At 50.7% G+C, this 22,754-nt stretch overlaps 2 protein-coding genes and 1 long non-coding RNA gene across 6 annotated transcripts; 2 read left to right on the top strand and 1 right to left on the bottom strand.

Moving 5' to 3' along the window:
- Nucleotides 1-376: 376 nt before the first annotated feature.
- SLC35B2 (solute carrier family 35 member B2) lies at nt 377-3,809 on the top strand. 2 transcript variants are annotated; one of them, XM_023625020.2, is made up of 4 exons: nt 377-582; nt 1,107-1,300; nt 1,486-1,640; nt 2,363-3,809. In XM_023625020.2, exons 1-4 carry the CDS (start codon nt 572-574, stop codon nt 3,299-3,301), a joined length of 1,299 nt encoding a protein of 432 aa, XP_023480788.1. In that variant the 5' UTR covers nt 377-571; the 3' UTR covers nt 3,302-3,809. The 2 variants fall into 2 exon arrangements, with proteins under 2 accessions (XP_023480788.1, XP_023480789.1); XM_023625021.2 differs by lacking the exon at nt 377-582 and adding an exon at nt 633-751.
- Nucleotides 3,810-4,054: 245 nt separating this feature from the next.
- Nucleotides 4,055-11,796, bottom strand: HSP90AB1 (heat shock protein 90 alpha family class B member 1). 3 transcript variants are annotated; one of them, XM_070243955.1, is made up of 12 exons: nt 11,645-11,796; nt 8,265-8,411; nt 7,764-7,970; nt 7,504-7,663; nt 7,214-7,347; nt 6,778-7,086; nt 6,208-6,373; nt 5,812-6,002; nt 5,551-5,698; nt 5,155-5,423; nt 4,539-4,872; nt 4,055-4,427 (listed from the first exon to the last, which is right to left on the bottom strand). In XM_070243955.1, exons 1-12 carry the CDS (start codon nt 11,660-11,662, stop codon nt 4,318-4,320), a joined length of 2,193 nt encoding a protein of 730 aa, XP_070100056.1. In that variant the 5' UTR covers nt 11,663-11,796; the 3' UTR covers nt 4,055-4,317. The 3 variants fall into 3 exon arrangements, with proteins under 3 accessions (XP_070100056.1, NP_001075407.1, XP_023479779.1); NM_001081938.2 differs by lacking the exon at nt 11,645-11,796 and adding an exon at nt 9,883-9,978; XM_023624011.2 differs by lacking the exon at nt 11,645-11,796 and adding an exon at nt 9,445-9,646.
- A 5,416-nt stretch (nt 11,797-17,212) lies between these two features.
- Nucleotides 17,213-22,047, top strand: LOC138919538 (uncharacterized). The gene is made up of 2 exons (XR_011429771.1): nt 17,213-17,313; nt 20,434-22,047. It is a non-coding gene; the product is annotated as an uncharacterized lncRNA (long non-coding RNA).
- Nucleotides 22,048-22,754: the final 707 nt, after the last annotated feature.

Below are 22,754 nucleotides of genomic sequence, written 5' to 3'. Positions count from 1 at the left end.
GAGAAACTGAGAGCTGGCCAGTGGGCTCTACGGGGGGTGGTGAGTGGGCGAGGTAGACTGGGACCAGGTCATGTAGAGCCTCGAAGGTCACAGGGAGTTGTGGGGACAGAACTGCCAGCCCAGCCGAAAAAAGAAGGAGACATCCGAAAACGGGAAAACAGTAACCTAAGGGGAAGTGCTTGGGACGCAGAACTTCAGTGTCCTCGTCCCTAAGACGACAGTGGTCACCACTACCTCCCAGGCGGGCTGTGAGGGCTAAGGGCGATGACGAAGCAGGGGGAGGCCCGGGGCTGGGGGCTCCCGGCCCCTCAGGGGCAGCCCAGCTCCCGGAAACCGAGGCCCCTCTCCCTCCGGGCCAGGCGGGGGCGCTGTGGCCGGGCGGCGGCCCGGGGCGCTGCGTGGTCGCGGCTGAGGGCGGAGGGGCTGGCGCGGGAGGGAGGCGGGAAGAGCGCGGCACTTCCGCCAGCCGCTCGCTCTCCGGCCGCTCCTGGAGGCGGCAGCGGGAGCGGAGGGCGCGCGAGGCCCGGGGACCCGCATCCCCCGGCCCCCTCCGCTCCACGCGGCCCGGACCATGGACGCCAGGTGGGGGTCTGGGGGAGCGGCGTGCCCACGTGACCGAGCCCCCGGGCCACGTGACTGCCTCTCCTCGGCTCTGGGGGCCGGGTGGGGGCCCGCTGCCAGGCGGCAGGCCGGCGCGGCGCTGCCTCGAGCCGGCGGGCTGGGGGCGCGGCGTGGGCTTGTGCCCCTCAGCGTGGGTGGGGGTTGGGGGGTGAGGGGCGGAGGAGTGGGGAACGCTGGCGCCCCAGGAACCTGGAGGGTGGCTTGTGGGGGGGGTGGGGGGGTGCCGCCTCTGGCCGGAGCAGCCGGCGAGCTGGAGGGAACAGAGGGAACCTGTGTGGCCGGAGGGGTGGGGCCGCCCCCGGAGAGGGAGGGAGCCCTGCCTGGCCCGCGCCGGCCCCCCAGGAGAGAGAGAGGCTCTTTGTCCGGGCTGGGCTGCAGCTGAGGGGGGCGGGGAGGAGACTCGGGCCTTTCTCCAGTGTGGTCCCCTCGGAGGGCCGAGTGGATGAGGACCTGCACCCTAATCCTTATGTCCGCCGTCCCCGCAGGTGGTGGGCAGTGGTGCTGCTGGCTGCGCTCCCCTCACTGGGGGCAGGTGGGGAGACCGCCGAAGCCCCTCCGGAGTCATGGACCCAGCTGTGGTTCTTCCGCTTTTTGGTGAATGCTGCTGGCTATGCCAGCTTTATGGTACCTGGCTACCTGCTGGTGCAGTACTTCAGGCGGAAGAACTACCTGGAGACAGGTGTGTGGCGAAAGGGTGGGGAAGTGTACTAGGATTCTTTTATAGTGCTGACCAAACGTCTAAACGGGAAGTGGCTTGGAAAGGGAGGCAGGCCAGCAGGCCCGCCAGCCGAGCAGGCTGGCTGCTCTGGGGAAGATGAGGCGCTAGGGAGAAGACTGGGCCTTGACGTTGTGTGCCTTCTTCAGGCAGGGGTCTTTGCTTCCCTCTGGTGAAGACTTGCGTGTTTGGCAGTGAGCCCAAGGTCTCCGACGAGGTTCCTCTGGCTCCGCGGACAGAGCCGGCAGAGACCACCGCCACTTGGCAGGCCCTGAAGCTGCTCTTCTGTGCCGCTGGGCTTCAGGTGGGTAGGCAGGCGCTGCTTCTCCTCCTGGGTTGGGTCCCGGTGGGCTGGGACTCTGTAGTACCAAAGTTTTCACCCTCCCAGTCCCAACAGTTTGCTGGTTGGTATGTTATGCGTCCCCTCCTGCCAAGGGCACACTGTACTGCCATCTTCTTAGAGGTGGTTGGAGGAAACACTGTCTTTTCTTTCCTCTTACCCTCTCTTCTGTGATTTCTACTATGCTATTATTACACTTCCCCCTGCAATGATGTGTCTCATACTGTAAACCCACTGATAAAAGTTGGAGGAAGCCACTCATGTGAGAGGGGTACTAAGATTCTGGCCTTGTGGCATTCTGGAGTTGGCACTCCTAGTTCCACCTCGTATACTGTGTTGAACTAACAGGTGTCCAAATTTGTCTAAGACTGCTTGCTTCCCAGAATTACTTGAGAATAGATAGGAAAATACTGGGGATGGAGTCAGTTCTAACATGCCCTACTGTGGGGACAGACGGGGTCTGGGTGGTCCTAAAGTATTTCTCATTATAAATGTTTCACACACGACTTGATTCCCGTGAATCAGGCTTGGAGAAGACAGGAAACTTCTGGTTATTACAGAGGAACCAAAATATGTACTGTCCTTTCAGTTATTTCGACATCATCTGGAGGAAGAATGTTGAGATACCCCTTTTTGCCCACTTTTTCCTTCTCATGTCCTCCTGTGTCTCTTCCCTTCCCCACCAGGCATCTTATCTGACTTGGGGAGTGCTGCAGGAAAGAGTGATGACCCGCAGCTATGGGGCCACAGCCACCTCACCAGGTGAGCGCTTCACAGACTCACAGTTCCTGGTGCTAATGAACCGAGTGCTGGCGCTGATCGTGGCTGGCCTCTCCTGCATCCTCTGCAAGCAGCCCCGGCATGGGGCACCCATGTACCGGTACTCTTTTGCCAGTTTGTCAAATGTGCTTAGCAGCTGGTGCCAGTATGAAGCTCTCAAGTTCGTCAGCTTCCCCACCCAGGTGCTGGCCAAGGCCTCTAAGGTGATCCCTGTTATGCTGATGGGAAAGTTGGTGTCTCGACGCAGCTATGAACACTGGGAATACCTGACAGCCGGCCTCATCTCCATTGGGGTCAGCATGTTTCTGCTGTCCAGTGGACCAGAGCCCCGCAGCTCCCCAGCCACCACGCTCTCAGGCCTCATCCTGTTGGCAGGCTACATTGCCTTTGACAGCTTCACCTCAAACTGGCAGGATGCCTTGTTTGCCTATAAGATGTCATCAGTGCAGATGATGTTTGGGGTCAACTTCTTCTCCTGCCTTTTCACAGTGGGCTCCCTGCTAGAGCAGGGGGCCCTCCTGGAGGCAACTCGCTTCATGGGGCGGCACAGTGAATTCGCTGCACATGCCCTGCTGCTCTCAATTTGCTCAGCGTGTGGCCAGCTCTTCATCTTCTACACTATTGGACAGTTCGGGGCTGCTGTCTTCACCATCATCATGACCCTCCGCCAGGCCTTTGCCATCCTACTCTCCTGTCTCCTCTATGGCCACACTGTCACTGTGGTGGGGGGACTGGGGGTGGCTGTCGTCTTTGCTGCCCTCCTACTCCGAGTCTATGCCCGGGGCCGCCTAAAGCAGCGGGGAAAGAAAGCTGTGCCTGTGGAGTCCCCAGTGCAGAAGGTTTGAGAGATCTGAAGGGTGGAGCGACGTAGGACCCTCTCACCATACCAGTTTTCCTCTCCTACTGCTCAAGGGCAGAGAGCAGGTTTTTTCTCACTATCACAAGGCTTGTTCTGTAGTTGGAGGTGGGGAGCCCAGAGACAACCTTCCCCTTTCGCCTGAAGTTACCCATCTCTGGTAGGCACGATTCTAGTGTAGGGGGCTGTCGAGGCCGCCAACACCTCACCTGTCTGTCCCCTACCGTGAATGAAATCGCCACCCTTTGACTCCCTGAGACCTGCATTTCTTACTCTGGTGAGAAAAGCACAATTGTAGGCTCCAGATGCTTTCCCAGGAGAGTTGAATGGAAGATGGTGCTGTCTGGGGGAGCCGAGGGGAGAGCCCTGCCCAATGGCACCAACCCCTATACTCCTGGATCCCCAGGCTCTGCTCCAAGAGTCAGTTGGAGGTTTTGGTACTTCAGAAATGTAACTTTTTCCTCATAATTTTATTTTATTAAATTAAATTGCTGCAACGGGTTTGGGTCCTGTTTTGGTTGACTTAACTACATGCTTTCGGAAAGGACTGATAAAAGGGTGTTAATGGTAGTTGTTTGAAGCTATCCTTTCGAGTCAGTGTGGTGTGACTTCTAAACTGGTTAGCCGGGACTTTAGCCTTTGATACTCTATTGTGTACCATATAACCTGTACACAGGCAGTAACACTTGGGATAGAAAGGCTAAAAGCAGCATTATATCCACTTTACAAGGGAGAGCAGAACTGTATAAAACTGCATCTTATTTATTTTGCATACTTTAATTCCAGAACAAAATAAACAAAACCCACAATACACAACATCCAAACCTGATGTCAAATGTGGGAAGGGATAATAATAGGCCCTTGTATCCTGCCTTAGACAGAAAGACAGGAGGAAAAAACCACTAGACATCAGCAGAAGGAACCAGGTGGGCCAGGACCACTCAGGGCCGCTGGGGGAGCCATGGGGACACTATACAGAGGACACTGGTCTGCAAGTAGAAATGCCTAATCTACTTCTTCCATGCGAGAGGCATCCTCATCACCCTCCAGTGGGGGGATCTCATCAGGAACAGCAGCACTGGGTTCCTCTGCTGCCACTTCATCTTCATCAATGCCTAAGTGGAAAAGAAGGCCAAGAAATTTGACCCAAACAGCACTGAGTCACTTCTGCCACACCAGACCAGTTCACCAACCCTTGCCACACTCAGGTAAACAGAGGTACTCACCTAGGCCTAGCTTGATCATGCGGTAGATACGGTTGGAGTGGGTCTGGGGATCCTCAAGTGAGAAGCCAGAAGAGAGCAGTGCAGTTTCAAACAGCAGCACCACCAAGTCCTTGACGGCCTTGTCATTCTTGTCTGCCTCTGCCTTCTGTCGCAGCGTCTCCACAATGGGGTGGTCAGGGTTGATCTCCAGGTGCTTCTTGGCCATCATGTAGCCCATTGTGGAGTTGTCCCGAAGTGCCTGGGCTTTCATGATCCGCTCCATGTTGGCTGTCCAGCCATAAGTGCTGGTCACAATGCAGCAGGGTGAAGACACGAGCCTGTTGGAGATTGTCACCTGGGGATAGTCACAAATCCTTAGGTTCGTATTAAATCAGATTAACACTTCAAGGCAAAAAGGGTGATATCTTATGTTCTACTCAGAAGCAACGCCTTATCTTTACCAAATTCTATACAAAGAGCAACCTTAAACCTGCCTGGTTAAGACAGCAAGAAAAAGCAGGCTCTAAAGAAATCAGGCTGTCGAAAAGCACCAATTGTGTAGTAACACAAGACTCTTGAAAGCAACAGCCTGGAAGGGATTTATTATAAAATAAATCCTAGTCCCAGGATTGCTTACCTTCTCAACCTTCTTATCCAAGATTTCTTTCATGAGTTTGCAGAGGTTCTCAAACTTGGCCTTGCTCTCCTCCATTTTCTTCTTCTCCTCCTCATCCTCAGGTAGCTCCAGGCCCTCCTTGGTAACTGAGACCAGGCTCTTCCCATCAAACTCCTTGAGCTGCTGCACGCAGTATTCATCAATAGGCTCTGTCATGTACACCACCTCGAAGCCCCGCTTCCGCACTCGCTCCACAAAAGCAGAATTGGCAACCTGCTCTTTGCTCTCACCTGTAGGATCAATGAATGTGACTCAAGGACCAGAACCCTCGGCCCCCAGTTCCCAGGTATGCATGAATGTCCCCCCCCTCCTCCCTACACCTGAGCAGCTTTTTCTCAGACCCAGGCTCCAACGCACCAGTGATGTAATAAATGGACTTCTGGGTCTCCTTCATGCGAGAGACATATTCTGAAAGAGAAGTCATCTCATCTCCAGACTGGGAGGTGTGATAGCGCAGCAGCTCAGAAAGGCGTCGCCGATTAGTGGAGTCCTCGTGGATTCCAAGCTTTAAGGGCAGAAAGAAAAAAAACAATGTTACTTGGAAACAATATCTTATCCTCTATGAATGGGCAAAAAGTCCATCGTAATTAAGAAAGTAAGGATTTGCTGCCTCCTTACCTTTAGGTTTTTAGAGAATGCCTCATAGAATTTCTTGTAGTTCTCCTTGTCTTCCGCCAGCTCAGAGAAGAGCTCAAGGCACTTCTTAACAATATTTTTGCGAATGACCTTCAAGATTTTGCTCTGCTGAAGCATTTCTCGGGAGATGTTCAGGGGCAGGTCCTCAGAGTCAACCACACCACGAATGAAGTCTACAATCAACCAGGGAAGAAGCTCAGTTAAAAAAAAGGTAGACAGGGTCATCAAGATTCAACAGGACCCATTTTCTCACTGAACCTCACTTGCTATGTATGTCGCAGAGGATCCTTTATCAAAGATAAAGACTTCAGCCCCCTTGAGAATGTTGAAAGCCACACAGGACATTATGTAATTACATCAGAGCAAGAACATACTCACTGAGATACTCTGGTATCAACTCATCACAGCTGTCCATGATGAACACACGGCGGACGTAGAGTTTGATGTTGTTCTTCTTCTTCTTGTTCTCGAAGAGGTCAAAAGGAGCCCGACGGGGAATGAACAGCAATGCCCTGAATTCCAACTGACCTTCTACAGAGAAGTGCTGAAAAAAATTCAAGATAAGAGTGGTTTTTGGTCCCAACACCAAATTATCAAGCTGTTTGGAACAAAGATCTGCCCTAAACACTAAAGATAGAGACTATAGGGCAGCTGTTAAGAAAACCAAGCCCTAATTCCCTAAATGAATCTAGAAAAGTACAAGCTGTGTATAATCCCTGGGTCAATGAATAAAGTCAAATCGGAACCCTGGCTGTGTAAGTCTGCCATCAAGACAAAACGGGAAGGATATCATTTCTCCATGTGTGAAAGGTCATCACATCAGTAAGTAAACTTATGTGGCTCCATGGCTGTCTCAGTTCCCAGCTACCAACCAGTTGGATAAGTTCCATTTGTCTATTACTAGCAACACCCTTCTACTTGCTCCTCCTATTGAGCCAATATTCTCACCTTGACTGCCAAGTGGTCTTCCCAGTCATTGGTAAGACTCTTGTAGAACTCTCCATATTCCTCCTGGGTGATGTCATCAGGGTTTCTGGTCCAAATGGGCTTAGTCTTGTTCAGTTCTTCCTGATCAATGTATTTCTCCTTAATCTTCTTTGTTTTCTTTTTCTTATCCTTACCACTATCATCCTCCTCATCTGAGCCCACATCTTCAATTTTGGGCTTCTCCTCATCATCTTTATCTTCCTCCTCTTTCTCACCTTTCTCTTCCTCTGCCTCATCATCACTGATTTCTTTCTCTCGTTCCTTTTCCAACTGAAAGTACCAAAGACAATGATTAGTTTCAAAGCACAGAATACCAATGAAAACAAAAAAATAAGGGACCGTGCAATTTTCCAGAGCAGCAGACATCATCCATGTGAGGGCTCCAGTCCACACTCACATAAAGGGTGATGGGATAGCCTATGAACTGTGAGTGCTTCTTCACCACTTCTTTGACCCGCCTCTCTTCTAAGTACTCTGTCTGGTCTTCTTTAAGGTGGAGGATCACTTTGGTACCCCGGCCAATGGGCTCACCTATAAAGAGTCAATCACAATCGAGTATAAGATGAAACTAAATGCACAACTATATCAAAAAATAACTGTTTTACAGATAGGACACTCAAAACTTCCATTATAGGTTTCCCCAGAATTCTAACCTGTTAAGGCATCTTAACAGGAAAGCATACTTACCGTGGTCAGCACGTACAGTAAAGGAACCCCCAGCAGAAGACTCCCAGGCATACTGCTCATCATCATTGTGCTTTGTGATCACAACCACCTTCTCTGCCACCAGGTAGGCAGAATAAAAGCCAACACCAAATTGTCCAATCATGGAGATGTCAGCACCAGCCTGCCAAAATTAAAAAGTCAAACCCAAGTTTTGAAGAAACAGCATGCCAAAAATCACTGATGATTATAAATGGTGTGTGCCTAGCTGAAACAACAAATACCTGAAGAGCCTCCATAAATGCTTTAGTACCAGACTTGGCAATAGTTCCCAAATTATTTATGAGATCAGCTTTGGTCATGCCAATGCCTGTGTCCACCAGCGTCAGGGTGCGTTCCTGGGGGTTGGGGATGATGTCAATTTTCAGCTCTTTACCACTGTCCAACTTGGAAGGGTCTGTCAGGCTCTCATAGCGAATCTTGTCCAAGGCCTGAAAACACAAATTGCAACCTTACAATTCTGCTTTCTTAAAGCCCATCTCTTTCTCCAAAAGAAAACATTTTCCATTTCTACTCAAGCAGCCTCGATTCCAATTACCCCTTAAGACTTAAGAACCACAGTTATCGTTACAATATCTTATCTGTCAACACAGAACAAGGCAAAGTTTTTTGTAACTTAGAGCAGGTTTATCCCCTTCAATAGTAAGCCTTACAAAATGCCAAACCACCCCCTCCCCTTTTTCTAGACTCCTAAATTAAAAAACCATGAAGATGTCAGTACTCACATCAGAAGCATTACTGATCAACTCGCGAAGGAAAATTTCCTTGTTGGAATAAAAGGTATTGATGATGAGAGACATGAGTTGGGCAATTTCCGCCTGAAAGGCAAAAGTCTCCACCTCCTCCTCTCCATGGTGCACTTCCTCAGGCATCTAAATGAGAGCAGTCAAGAATTACAAAGGAACACCATGACCTCAAATTTAGGACTCCTAAAGTTCAACCCAGTCACAACGAAAACATGAAGGGCTTTAGTTCAAACTGCGGTGAGCTGAACAGTATCCATTCTCAAGAGACTGAAGACCCTTTTCTTCAGATTTAAGGCTGCAACCTTAAGAGGGTTTCTGCACCCTCAGAAACCAACTGGGAGAAAACAAAAGCTAACACGTTCAACAAGATATGAGATCAGGTTTTCTGAGAAGGTATCTTGGAGCCAAACTACTGTTAAGTGTACCATGGACCAGGAACCTGAGCATCACCTAGGAGCTTGTCAGAAATGGAAGAGAATGACAACTAGGTATCTCCAACGTGAATAAAAATCCCCGGTAACCCACTCGCACATTTGACTGTGAAAACCACTAACTCCAATTCTATTACCTTTTTTGACATACGGGAAAAAACCCTAAGTGACTGGTTTTAAAACAGCAATGATTTGAAACTGCTCCCCCGTCAGATCATCTCCCACGTCGAGGGGATGGGGGATTGCAGCCTCACAGGCTATGGGATAACCCCCAGAATCGGTGGTATACCCGCCCAGAGGGCTATTAAGACAAAGAACCGATAAAGCAAAAGCTCCATCGCAACCCCTCGGCACACGTGACCAAAGTAGAGGGCCAAACCAAACACAATCAAGATGGTGGCCTTGGTGTGCCGGGCTGACCCTCGTCACCGCCGGACATGCGTCGGCCGGGACCACACGAGGAGGGGGCGCCGCCGCGCAGCCTCCCTTCGCCCCAGCATCCGGGCACCAGGGCGGGGCGTAGGGCTCTAGAAGCTTCCAGAACAATCTCAGCTCTAGGGGAAGGGCGAGGGAGAAAGGCGCCCATGAATCTCCCAGAGCCGGCCCCCTCTCCTCCTCCTCCACCGGGACTGCAAGAAAGACCTGGAATAAGAGTCGAACCACGACGGGCCACAGGAGACCAAAAGCGTTCCTGGTCGCGGACCCTAACAGAAAGGACCCTCACGGACCTGAAATACGCGAGGCGACAAAACCAGGCTAGCACCGGGCTGCGCTGAGTCACACCGAGCTTGCACACCCACAACCCTTGCGGACCCTCCGGCGCCCCGTAGCCGCGTCCGGAAGTGGAGGGGCAAATATGGCAGCGTCCCGGGCCGGCGCGGCCACCACGTGCAGCTACCCACTACCCAGCCCCACGCCGCAGCCCACCTCGCCCGTGGATAGTCGTCGCCGGGGGGAAGGGAAGGCGCGTCACTCGAGCATAGTAGAACAAAACGAGCCAACCCCGAGAGCCCCCTCCCGCCCACCTCGGAGAAATCAAGAAGAGCGGTATGCCAAAGGCCGCCCCAGCAAACAAAATTAGGGCTTTGGAAAGGACAGGAGGGATGAAAGCAACTCGAAAGAAGGCTCAAGACAGAAATGCCTGAAGGAGAAAACTACGGCCTTACCTTAACGGGCAACGATGGCGAGCACTACAGGGCAAGGTAGGCAGACTATGTCCGACTCACACGCCACAACAGGGCTGCGCGAGGTGACTCAAGAGAGCGGGTGTGCGCCCCCAGTCGCTCTATATAAGGCGAAGCACATCCCAGCTGCCCGCCCCCGGATCCCTCCGCTCTGAAGGAGGATGCCTGTCAGCTCCGCACCTGCCGCCGCCCGCCCACCTTGACGTCATGGTCCAAATAGGGGAGGGGGCGGTGAAGGGCGGGAGGCGCCGGCCTAAGTATGTGTCCAGGGTGCACGTCTCTGCTCTTCAAGACAAGACCCGCACCCGAATTAGAGATTGGGAATGCTCATATGACATAATGGGGGATCTAGGGGCTAAGGTCCCACTGACCTCCCTAAAAACCTGTGAGGCAAAGACACCCAAGAGTCCCGACCTCGAAGGACAGCTAACAACAAGGCGGAGGTGGCCAACCACTCCGACCTCCCTCCTAGAATCTGCCCTCCACATTCCTATATCCCGATAAGGGGAAGGGGTTTTCCCTGGGAACGGTGCAGAAATCGAGGCCAATTTTGGGTAGCCCCAGAGTCCCGGCCCTGCAGAGGGCAGGAGGAAGTGCTAGCGTTTCCTCGCAAGGTGTGGCTCCCACTGGAGGAGGGGCGCTGGCCTAGCCTGGCGGGGGACTCTTTGCCTGCGCGCGGCGGAAGGAGCGAGGACGGCGGTACTGCGATTACTTCCAGCAGTTTCCAGGCCCGCCTCGGAGCCCCCGCGCCCGCACCACCCCCTTCCCTCGATGCTCCGCCCCACCCGCTGCGGCCCGGGTCTTGTCTCTGCTGCGGCTCCGCCCCGCTGCCGTTCTCCCGGGGTCCCGGGTAGGGAGTGGCTGATCCCGTCCGGTTTACTCTTAGGTAGAGTCGCAGGCGGGACTCTCTTCCCCCCCTCGCCAGGCCCAGCTAGCCCAGCACGGCCTCGGGGGTCGGATGGAGCGTAAAGGGAATGGTTGATTGACCCCTCCTCTCCGCCATCAATCACACCGCACACGGGCTGTTGGGCGGCTCTGCGGGCGCCGCCTTCAGCAAGCCGAGAAGGCGAACGGGGTCGTTACTGGAAGGACCCTCCGCAGCTTCTGCAGTCGCCCCCGTGTGTGGAACGCAGGAACTTGCGTCGTCCCTAAATAAGCACATCTAGCCGTTTCTCAAAATGGTTTCTTTTTTTCGCCCTCTTTCCTCCTTCAGCTGCCAAGACTTAGGGAAAGGAGGGTCTCCAAGGACCGCTGCAGGGTGGCAGGGGCTCTTGGAGACTGCTTGAAGACGCTGGCCAGAGGGCGGCCAGAACCAAGTTGTTCCCCTTCAGCTGTGGCACCGGGGCCCTCAGGCCGTGCGCCTGCCCAGCGAGCTGCGGTCTCCATGCCTCTCCTGGCTCTGCCCTTTCTGCGTGCCCTCCAGCTGGCAAGCTGCGCTTCCTTTCCAAGGCCTCATCTTGGAAACTTACCCCATCCACAGCCCCGCCATGAGAGAATGGACCTCTGTGACCTTGTAGATGTCCATCGACTTCCTCCTGGCCCACTCTGCCTGCTCCTGGAGTGCTGGGGAGGGATCTCCCCACCACCCGCAGTCCTCTGTCACTTCCCTGGTGCCCAGCTTCCCTTCCTTCTTATTTTCTTCGTTCATGTGTTGAATTCCAAAGAACAGAGGACCCTTTCCTTCCTGTTCTTTGCCCCACACTCCAGACCTCATCACCACCGCCTCGATTTCAACTCTACTTACTCTTCTTCTCCCCTTCATTGTGGTCTTTGAGAAGCCTGAGGCTGGGAGAGGTCAGTGAGTGTGGAGAAGGGCATGGTGCTGCTGCCAGGAAAGTCCCAGGATGTTCTGTTCCTAATGGAAATCTCAAACCAGAAGCATCATCCGTCAACACACCCTCTCTCCTCCCTCTGGGCACAAGGGGCCTAGCCAATTAAAAATCTGCTTCCTGCACAAAGAGCATTCACAACAGCTCACAGTCCTGGGAAGAGGTAAAAGTGAGCACACACTCTGTGAACTGGCAGAGGAAAGCTTCAGTGACTACCCCAAGGTCAGTCAGCTCAGTGCCTTTGCTCCACTAACTCCCTTGCTCCCTGCTCCTGAAATGGAGTGGGGATGCTGTCTCCCCTCCCAGGACCCAAGTCCATAGCAGAGCAGGAATCACGCCTGTGGTTCAGTGTCAGGACCAGAGACTCCTCAGGGATTTCTTAATGGGAAAGTCTCAAATCTTGCCCCAGCACAGAAATTCCACCACCTTTTCTCCTGGAAGCCTTCCAAGATGACTCCTTCCACTCACTGACACTTACTAAGCCCCCACTGTGAGCCTCACCTGGGGATGCAGAGATGCACAAACAGGACAGAGAGTCCTTAGTCCATTGGAGACTGCAGCAGGCCAGGTGTGAATCATAGCAATGTGGGAGAAGCATCGGAGACTCCCAGCTCAGCCTGAGGAAGGGGGCAGGCTTAGGGCTATGGCTAGCCAGGCTATGGCACAGGTCTACTCCCAGGAGAGGGAAAAGCATGGAAAGGCACAGCCCTGACAGAGGGAGCATAGCCCAGAGACCCCTGAGGGAGTCAGGAAGAGCTGGTCACCGAGGGCCATAAATGCCCTAAGTTCTGACCTTAAGTTCGGGTGAGGGAAGCCACTGAAGGCTATTAAAGATGGCTTAAAACCCCCTGGATCTCCAGAAGCCTATTTCCAGCAGCACTTGTGACAAATAGAAATGGCAAGCAATAGGATATATTGGAGTATATGAGGAAGCCATTTGGTGTAAACCTAATTCAGCCTGACTTTGTTTTTCCAAAAGGGCCTGACATGGCCATCGAGCACGCATTGTATATCTGCTTTAAACATTTACTATGGCAAGAATAAATGGCCTTAAGATAAAGGTGCAACTTCCCCCTACACTGGCATTTCCTTAAGGATAAGCATCTTTCCTTAGGCTAGGAACTGATTGCTGTGCTCACCTTTGACCACCCAGCTCACCTGTGACCACCCAGCTTGAGACAACAGACCTGCCACCCTGCTGTGTCCACCGAGACAGCAGACCTACTTGCTGTGTCCATCAATCTCTATGCCGACAGAGCAGTCTCACGACTGTTGTAAAAGGGACATTTCAATCATATGTGAAACATCCTCTTTGGGGGTATATAACCACTCTGTACACCCCACTTCTTTTTTTTTTTAAAGATTGGCGCCTGAGCTAACAACTGTTGCCAATTTTTTTTCCTGCTTTTTGGGGAAGTAACCCAGATCCCCCCAGTATATAGTTGTATATTTTAGTTGTGGGTCCTTCTAGTTGTGGCATGTGGGACACCGCCTCACCGTGGCCTGATGAGCAGTGCCATGTCCCCGCCCAGGATCCAAACCTGCGAAACCCTGGGCCGCCGAAGTGGAGTGCACGAACTTAACCACTCAGCCACAGGGCTGGCCCCTCTACTTCTTTGGTGCCCTTTCTTCCTTCGGGGAGAAAGGCCCCGGGCCATGGTCCTCACATTTTAGCTCACAATAAACTCACCCAAATTTTCATTTATAGATTGGTTATGGATAATTTTTGTCGACATTTCCCACCTTGATGTTCCCAAGATACCCTTCATTCCTGACCAGACCTCAGAGACTCAGCCCAACCTTCTGCTGTTGGAGGGCAGGCAGACTAAGCCTGTAACTGGTGGGCCTGTCTTTGTTTTTGTATGGCCTGTGGGTAAGAATGGTTTTTAGATTTTTTTAATGGTTGAAAAGAATCAAAAGATGTTTTGGCATGTGAAATTTGAATTTGTGTCCATAAAGTTTTACTGAGACACAACCCCGCTCATTGTTTACACCTTGTCCGTGGCTGCTTCATATTATAACGGCAGAGTTGATAGTTGTGACAGAGACCACATAGCTTGCAAGGTCTAAAATATTTACTCTCTTACCTTTTACAGAAAAGGTTTGCAGACCCCTGCTCTAGCTAAAGCTCCGTGAGGTCTTGGAGGGAGCACAGAGACTCACCTGGGCAGAGGCCTCCTGCTGCTGCTCAGACGGCGCATGCTCCTAGTTAGCAGTACCACTGGCCTTTCAAGGGGATCAGGGAGGCTGCTGAGGGCAGCTTAGCTGAGGGGCAATGGATGATTAAAGCAACCCAGGGCATCAGGACGTCGGGGATGTTATAAGCATGGGGAGCAGCTCTGGACCCTTAACTCCCAGAACAAGCAGCCTCCCAAGCTCAGCACCACCCAGTGTGTCCCGTTGGTTCTGGCCCTTCCCAGTTCCACGAGGCTTTCATGCCTGCATTCCACTCGGAATACCCTGACCTGTCACCTCACCCTCACAGGCCAAGGGCTCTGCACTGCCAGCCTGTGCTCCATCTCTTTGCCTCAGTTTCCACATTCTGCTGGGACATGGAAAGTCCCTTGCACAACTTCCTGTCCCTTTATTGTTAGTGTGATTTTTTTTTGATACTATGGTAAATGGGAATTTTCCTTCGTTTTCTGTTTCCTGGAGAGTCTGAAAAGCAGTCGATTTTTCTTTCTTGCTTCCAGAACTTGGTTAACTAGCTTACTAGTTCTTAATTTGTCTATCAGGTTTTTCTAAGTACAACCCTATCTATCATCTGAGAACAGTGACATTTTGGTTTCTCCCTTTCTAATCCTTGTATCTCTTGTTTCTTGTTATACTGGTCCAGCAGGATCTGCAGAACAATGAGTGGGAACAATGATTCTGGACCTCCCTGTCTCATTTCTGATCAGAAAAGGCATGCTTCAGGGCTGTCCCCTTGGCCAAATGGTTAAGTTTGCATTCCCCTTTGGCAGCCCAGGGTTTCACTGGTTCAGATCCTGGCCATGGACATGGCACCACTCGTTAGGCCACAGTGAGGTGGTGTCCCAGGTGCCACAACTAGAAGGACCCACAACTAAAATATACAACTGTGTACTGGGGGGATTTAGGGAGAAAAAGCAGGAAAAAAAAAAGAAGATTGGCAACAGTTGTTAGCTCAGGTGCCAATCTTTAAAAAAAAAAAGGAGGCAAGATCTGCCTCAAAAGAAGTATATTAAAAAGGAAGAAAGAAAGAAAGAAAAGGCATGCTTCTAACACTTCATCACTGAGCATACTGTTTACTCTTTCTATTCCTAACTTGTGATCAATTTTAATCTGACTAGGTATCAAAATTATTCTTCTGTATCTACTGAGAATTTTGTTTGTTTGTCTGAGGAAGATTAGCTCTGAGCTAACATCTGCTACCAATCCTCCTCTTTTTGCTGAGGAAGACTGGCCCTGAGCTAACATCCATGCCCATCTTCCTCTACTTTATATGTGGGACGCCTACCACAGCATGGCTTGCCAAGCGGTGCCATGTCCACACCCGGGATCCAAACCAGGGAACCCGAGGCTGCTGCAGCAGAACGTGCGAACTTAACCACTGCGCCACCAGGTCAGCCCCATGAGAATATTGTTTTTAAAAATCCCCTTAATCTATTTATATGTTTAATTCACTAAGAGACAGTAATATTAGACTGAAATGATCTATTTCTTTAAAATTTTATAGAACTCACCTATAAATCTGCCTGAGTCTGTTGTTTTCTGTATGGAAACATTTTAACTAAGGATTCAGTTTTTTTTTTTAATGGTATAAAACTATTCAGGTTTTCCCTGAGTCAATTTTGTTTAATAATTTTTCTGGATGTTTCTTCAAAGCTTTAGATATTATGGCATACTATTTTCTTTGACTATTTTTTAAATCTCTGTTCTGTCTAAAGTATGTCTCCTTTTTCATTCCTAAAATTTTTTTTCATGTCTTAAACCTTTTTCATGATCAGTTTCACCAGAGATTTGTCTATTTTATTTATATTGATCTTCATCTATTTGTTTTCTGTTTCTTCAATTTCTTTATTTTTAAAATTTCTGCTAAATTTTTTCTCATTATTTCTACTTTCTTTAGGTCAGTTCTGTTGTTCTTTTTCTATTTTCTTAACTTTGATACGTAGCACGTTAAATTTAAGCCTTTCCCCTTTTCCGACATAAGGACTTAAGGCTACACATTTTTCCTCAAGTACTATTTTAGCTATATCCCACAAGTTTCAATACATAGTATTTTTATTACAATTCAGTTTTAAAAATTACCTGATTCCGGGGCTGGCCCCATGGCCGAGTGGTTAAGTGCGCTCTGCTTCGGCAGCCCAGGGTTTCACCAGTTCGAATCCTGGGCGTGGACATGGCACTGCTCATCAGGCCATGCTGAGGCGGTGTTCCATGCACCACAACTAGAAGGACCCACAACTAAAATTATATACAACTATGTACTGGGGGGCTTTGGGGAGAAAAAGGAAAAATAAAATCTTAAAAAAAAATTATCCGATTCCTCTTACATTATCTTTGTTGATCAATTTAAGTGTTTAACATTTTCAAATATGTTTAATTGAAATATCTTTTAATGATGTTGTAGACATACCACGTGGTAGACATTCAATGTGGTGTGTATGATACTAGCTCCTTTGTAGTTGAGAGTTGGATGAGGTTAACCCAGGATGTGGTTAATAGTTGTAAATGCTCCATGCGTGCTTGAGAAAAATATGTATTATCTAACTGTTGGATAAAAGTCTAAATATGTTAAATCTATTAATACAAGCCAGTTAATTATGGTGTTAAAAACAAAGAAAACAAAAAACCACTTGGAGAACCCAGGGGACATAACTTGGAGAAGAGTGAGGCTGCGGGTGGGGCGATGACATGGGTGGGAAGAGGCACCGTGTGTGCCTTCTCTGAGGTAGGGTGATAGCACATGGGGCCGAGCGGAGGGGAGGAGGACCACTCTGGGTTGGGGGGGGGGGGTCAAGAAGTCTGCTTTAGGCACATGGTGGGGCACCAAGGAGACATGTCCAGGAGGCAGAGGCTGATGACTGAAGTCATGGGCAAGGACAAAATCTCTCCGGGGGGTGTGGTGAGAAGGCCAAAAATGATGATCTAAGCCATTCTGGAATTGCAAATCGGGTATCTTTGGTAACCCGCTCTATTAATACACATGTGAGTGTGTCCCCACTCTCTAAGGGCTTAGTATCCATGGCCTAAGGGGTGTGACTGAGTCCTGCTGACCTGCCATTGTCAGCCCAGCCTGAAAATGTCTGTCCTCCTCCTGCCATCACACCCACCAGGCATCCCTTTTTGTCTGGGGCATAGATCAGTGTTCCAGGCCCCCTGTGACTAAGAAGGTAAAAGTTAACTACTCTGAGTAGAATCAGTTCAGCCCAGAGCAGATTTTTGGCAGGGGAAGGTGCAGGGGACGGGTGGCACCACAAACAACCCTGACCTACTTAAGTGTCCTGCCTGCCACCCATCCTGCCCCAGGCACAAGTCACTCCTCAACGTGCAGGTCTCAACTGACTGGATTTCTGCGCATCCACTAGGCCCAGTGCCTGCCTGGCCCACCTGCACCTAGGTAAGGGACTGGTAAGGCTGTGGTAGTGCTACTGGGTGGTGAGGAACTCACGAATAGGAGGGACTGAGGTTAGACGTCAGGAGGGGCTTTACTGGTTTCACCTGGGAAGGATGACGTGGGAGTTCAGGATCCTAGGAGGCTTGGGATCCTTGGGCATGTGAAAAGAGAAGATGACTCTCTGGGAGGTTTTGGAGGCAGGGGAGGAAGGTGCAACCGGCCTGTGTGATGATGCCACATGCTCACATAAGGCCTTGTAGCTTTCCATCTCCTTCACTGCCTGGGAACACCCCCGTGTGTGTGTGTGTGTGTGTGTGTGTGTGTGTGTGTGTGTGCATCAGAGAAAGAGAGACTGAGAGAGACAGACAGACAGAGACAGAGATTATATTTATCTGATGCTTTGCAGTTTACAAAATATTTTTCCATCATTTAATCTTTTCAGCCTCGGTTTTCTGGAGTCAGATGGGCATAGCAATAGTCAGCACTTCATAAGATTATTGGAAGATCATAAGAGACAACATATGTGAGACCGCAAGTAGAGTGGCAGGTGAAAGTACTATAGTCCCCCCTTATCTGTGGGGGATACTTTCCAAGACCCCCAGTGGACACCTGAAACCTCAGATAGCACTGAACCCTATATATATGCTGTTTTTTCCTATACATATGTACCTATGATAAAGTTTCATTTATTAATTAGGCACAGCAACAGATTAACAATAACTTCTCTTTGGCGTATCCAAATTGCCAGCATCACTAGTCTTGGGCTTTGGAGACATTATTAAGTAAAATCAGGGTTACTTGAACACAAGCACTTCCATACTGCAATGTTGATCTGATATCCAAGATGGCTACTAAGTGACTAGAGGGCAGGTAGTATACGTAGTGTGGCTACACTGAACAAAGGGATAATTCACTGCCCACGTGGGAGGGAGCAGGAGGGCTCAAGATTTCATCACATTACTCAGAATGGAGCACAATGTAAAACGTATGAATTGCTTATTTCTGGAATTTTCCATCAAATTATTTTCAGGCTGAGGCTGACCTGCGGAGTAACTGAAACCACAGAAAGTGGAACGGCGGATATCCGCGGTTTCAGCCACCCGCCACAGTCAACTTCGGTCAGAAAATTATGCTACTTCACAATGCCCTTCTCATTCTCCTCCGTTCAACTCATCAGGTAGCCACTGCATCATCTCACACCATCACAAGGATGAGTACCGTAAATAAGATATTTTGAGAGAGAGACCACATTCACATAACTTTTATTACAGTATATTGTTATAATTGTTCCATTTTATTATTAGTTGTTAATCTCTTACTGTGCCTAATCTACAAATTAAACTTTATCACAGGTATGTATGTATAGGGAAAAAGAGTATGTAAAGCCTTCGGTGCTATCCTCGGTTTCAGGGGTCCTGGAACACATCCCCTGGAGATAAGGGGGGACTATGTGGTTGTTACTCCTTATCTCAGTGGAGTTTCACAACCAGGAGACGTAGGCAGGGCAAATGTTACTACCCCTGCTTTACAGACGAGCGGCTCTGAGATGGAAGGCCTGGCTCAAGGTCACCCAGACTTAAGGTGAAGTTGAGTCGACCTGACCGCACCCAGTCTGGTGCCCCACCCGCCAAGGGTCAGATGCGAAGGGCCAGACGGGCACCAGGGGGCGTGCGGGACCGGTGACGTCACTGCCCTCCCCTCCCCCTCGCCCGGGGGTTGGGGGAGGCTGAGCAGAGCCCTGGCTCCCGTCGTTCCAGCCCCCGCGCCCCGCCCGGGCCAGCCCTGCGGTTCTCGGCTGTCCCAAGAGAGGTGGGAATGTAAGTGTTGGTTCACACTGGGAATGGCCTGGGCGAGGGACATGAGGCTTGGTTCTCGAAGCTTCCAGGGGCTGAAGGTGCGGGGGAGGGGACCGAACATCGTGCAGGGAGGAGCAGGGAGCCCCTTTGACCCAGGGCAGGGAGCGCACCGTGCTGAGGATCATCCAAATGAGTCTTGGGCACCACGTGTCTCCACGGTCCTCACATCCTGTATAGACTCCCTTAATTCCTTAGCAAGTCCATACATACATGTCACCCGATCTTAAGTAAAGATCTGCGCTACAGAAGATGAGGGACTTGTCCAGGGTCACACAGCTGGTACTTGACAGGCCCAAGACGGAATCCTAGGCTCTGAATCCAAACCACCTCCTAACCTCATAAAAAGGTCCAGGAGAGGGCAGCTGTCACGGGCAGAGGTCCCCACTTTGCGGGGTCCTGTTGACTCATTTAGCACTCGCCCTGCAGTCTGGAGCAGAATGCCAACTGGCTCATTCCCAGGGAGCACTAGGCCTGCCAAGGCAGAGAGCTCTGAGTGAGCACACCCTCTCCCGGAGGGGAGCCATGCTAGAGCCAGGTCATTTGGAGATGAGCTAGAGGAGTCCCACACGACACAGGCCATTGATGGACTGGGGGGAACCTGGGCTCTGCCCAGCTGAGGTGACCATCTCCACACTCACTGCCAACTTGCCCAGGAACCAGACGGGCCTCACTGCCAGCCTGGCCTGCGTGTCAGACCTACTGGCTGGCTGACCCCCCTTCACTCCCACTCTCCCTGTGTGTCAAGACTCGAGTTTCAGGCAGGGCCTGCTGGCCAGAGCAGAGCTCTCTCTTTAAAGTGACTCTGCATTTCTCTGCTCACATCCATTTTGAATCACTATCATTGTTTAAAATACTGAGAATAATTTATTTTCCCAATAATTGGGGTTTTTCTGTCAAAAGCCACCCCCCTCCCCCCCCATTATACTGCCCTCACCATGCTGTTCTCATATTCACTTAAAAGAATAGATACATATGTATGGTGACAGGTGAAAACTAGGCTATTGGTGGTGAACATGATGTAGTCTATACAGAAACTGAAATATAACGTACACCTGAAATTTACGCGATGTTATAAGCCAATATGACCTCAAAATTTTTTTTAAAAAAGGATACGCAGATATATTTCAATTCATTGTTATACCCGAGGCTTCACTTCTGTTTTCAAGGATGACTGCTGATTTTACTGGGGCTCTTAGCTTTTCAAAAGTATAAAGCCCCAACAATTCACCATATGAGCTTAAATAAGAGGGAAATTTCTGCGTTGCAGTGGCAGCGACCCCAGAGAGGACGGCAGCTGAATACACTGATGCTTCGTACGCAAACGTCACCCGGAAGGAAGATGACTAGCACAAGCCATGGCCGAGTCAGGGATACCTGGCCGATTCTTACGCTCAGCCCTTCCCCCTTACAGGAAGCAAAGCGCTAGGAGGAGCGTTCAGGCCGGAAAGAGGCGGCCTGCCTCCCACAGGTGGTGTTGCCTGCAGAGCGCCTACTTGTGGTCGGAAGCCACCACTGCAGTCGGGCAGGCCGCCGACCTGGGAGCTGCTTTATTTAAGCCCCACCCCTCCCCGTTTTCAGGCGAAGACACTGAGGGCAGAATGGAAATGAGGCTGCAAATTTGGGGGCATTTGCATTAGAAAACATTTTTGGAAAAAATATCCTACTAATTTTCTTGGACATCAATTTAAGTACAGGAAGAAGGAAAGCGACTTTTTTTTTTTTTTTGAGGAAGATTAGCCCTCAGCTAACTACTGCCAGTCCTCCTCTTGCTGCTGAGGAAGCCTGGCTCTAAGCTAACATCCGTGCCCATCTTCCTCTAGTTTATACGTGGGACGCCTACCACAGCATGGCTGCCAAGCAGTGCCATGTCCGCACCCGGGATCCGAACCAGCGAACCCCGGGCCGCCAAGAAGCGGAACGTGCGAACTTAACTGCTGCGCCACCGGGCCGGCCCCCGGAAAGTGACTTTTAATCGAAATGTTTTATCTCCTTCAAATCATTGCTGGGATGGAGAGAAACTTATTAACACCCATCTTTGTCCCCTGGGCACAGGCAGTGAAATAAGTGTTACTACACAGCTAGGGTTAGGCAGGGGAAGCTTGCTGGGAGGGACAAGCAGATGCAATGAAGCAACCATTTTTTCAGTACCTCTGGGAGCCACGTACAGCACTTGCAGCTTAAAGAGTAAAAACAGGAACAGAATGTAGACTCTAACCTGAAAAACACGAGTCTGTCTGCTGGCTGGAGTAAAGAGCATGATAGAAGAAAAGTCACAAAGTTACAAAAGTTCTGAGGTGCAGAGGGGGAAGGAATTGCATAAACCGCCTGTTGCTGTTGGTGGCAGAGGATCAAGAAATGCTTGGCAGGCTCCAGGGTGAGAGACCAGCGTATCACTACATTTGTTTTTAGATTATTCTGTGGCCACATGTGGGATGGGTTGGAGGAAACCTGGGCGAGAGTCCTGGAAGGCCAGGCAGGAGGCGGTGAAAGGACCCAGAGAAGAAACACAGGATCCCTGAAAGGTTGTTGGTGCTGAAGAAAGAGCCCGATAGGACTCTCAGGTTTGGGTACAATAGGGAAGTTGGGAAGAGAAAGCGCATGTTTATCTCGGCCTCATCACCAAAGGGTGCTGCAAAGACTGAAGAATACTCTCCAGGGAACCCCTCGCTTGACAAGAAAGGAATACTTTGTTTTCCACCAACCTGAGATATGTATCCTGGTTTGACATGTACCCCTGGAGTATGTGCACTCCAGTTACCCATGCAGTGACATACTTAACTACCCCAACAGGGCTTCAGAACTCACCAAAGAGCTTACAAAACAGCCCTTAGTGAGGCCTGAAGCCTTCAATTAAATTAAACTGTGAGAAGTGAAGCCCTGATACAGTGCCAACTCTGAGCAATCTGCTGGTCAGGGGTCAGTGAGCAGTCTGGGCTGTGCTGTGCGCCCTTTTGGGAGGAGTCTGAGACACATGCCAAAGGCCAGGGTCAGTGAGGGAAGGCAGTTCACCGTGGCCAGAGCTCTGGTCCCACTTACTGTCAAGGAAGAGTCATTTCTGAGAAGGGGGATGCAGTGGCATGGCCCTCTCCACTGAGGCATTCTCATGGCTCCATACCATCCCATCCCTCCCCAGGCCACAGTTTGGGAAGAGAAGGGGAAGGCTCAGCTTCAGTGCAAGGACACACAGGCCCCTTGTTCCCCAGGAAGGCTGAGCTTTGGTGTCAGGGCCAAGTGCCAGGTGGGGGAGAACCCTCAGGCTACAGCTTCTTCCTCCCTGGAGGTGTGGGAGTGCAGCCAGGAGCTGGGGTAGGGGTTGAGGGAGAGATGGCCAGTTTTGCAGAGCTCATTCCTGGGGCTAAAGGGTGAGGACAGAGTGGAGGGTGTGGCACTGAAAATAAAAGAAAGATGGGGCACTGTCTCCATCCCAAGTCCTATGAAAGAAGGAAGCAGCAAAGAAAAACGGCCTTTCGGAGTCTCAGCCAACAGTCTGGGTGTCCTGGCTCCAGGCCTGTCCCTCCTCTGTGGCCCCAGCAGGGGGCACTGCAGCCCCTCTGAGGCTAAGAGGACTAACTCCCCACCCCCTTACCC

Source organism: Equus caballus, chromosome 20, assembly GCF_041296265.1.
Source record: "Equus caballus isolate H_3958 breed thoroughbred chromosome 20, TB-T2T, whole genome shotgun sequence".
NCBI lineage: Eukaryota > Metazoa > Chordata > Mammalia > Perissodactyla > Equidae > Equus > Equus caballus.
The sequence above is the reverse complement of the archived record's forward strand: the minus strand, read 5'-3'. Positions and strand labels throughout refer to the sequence as shown.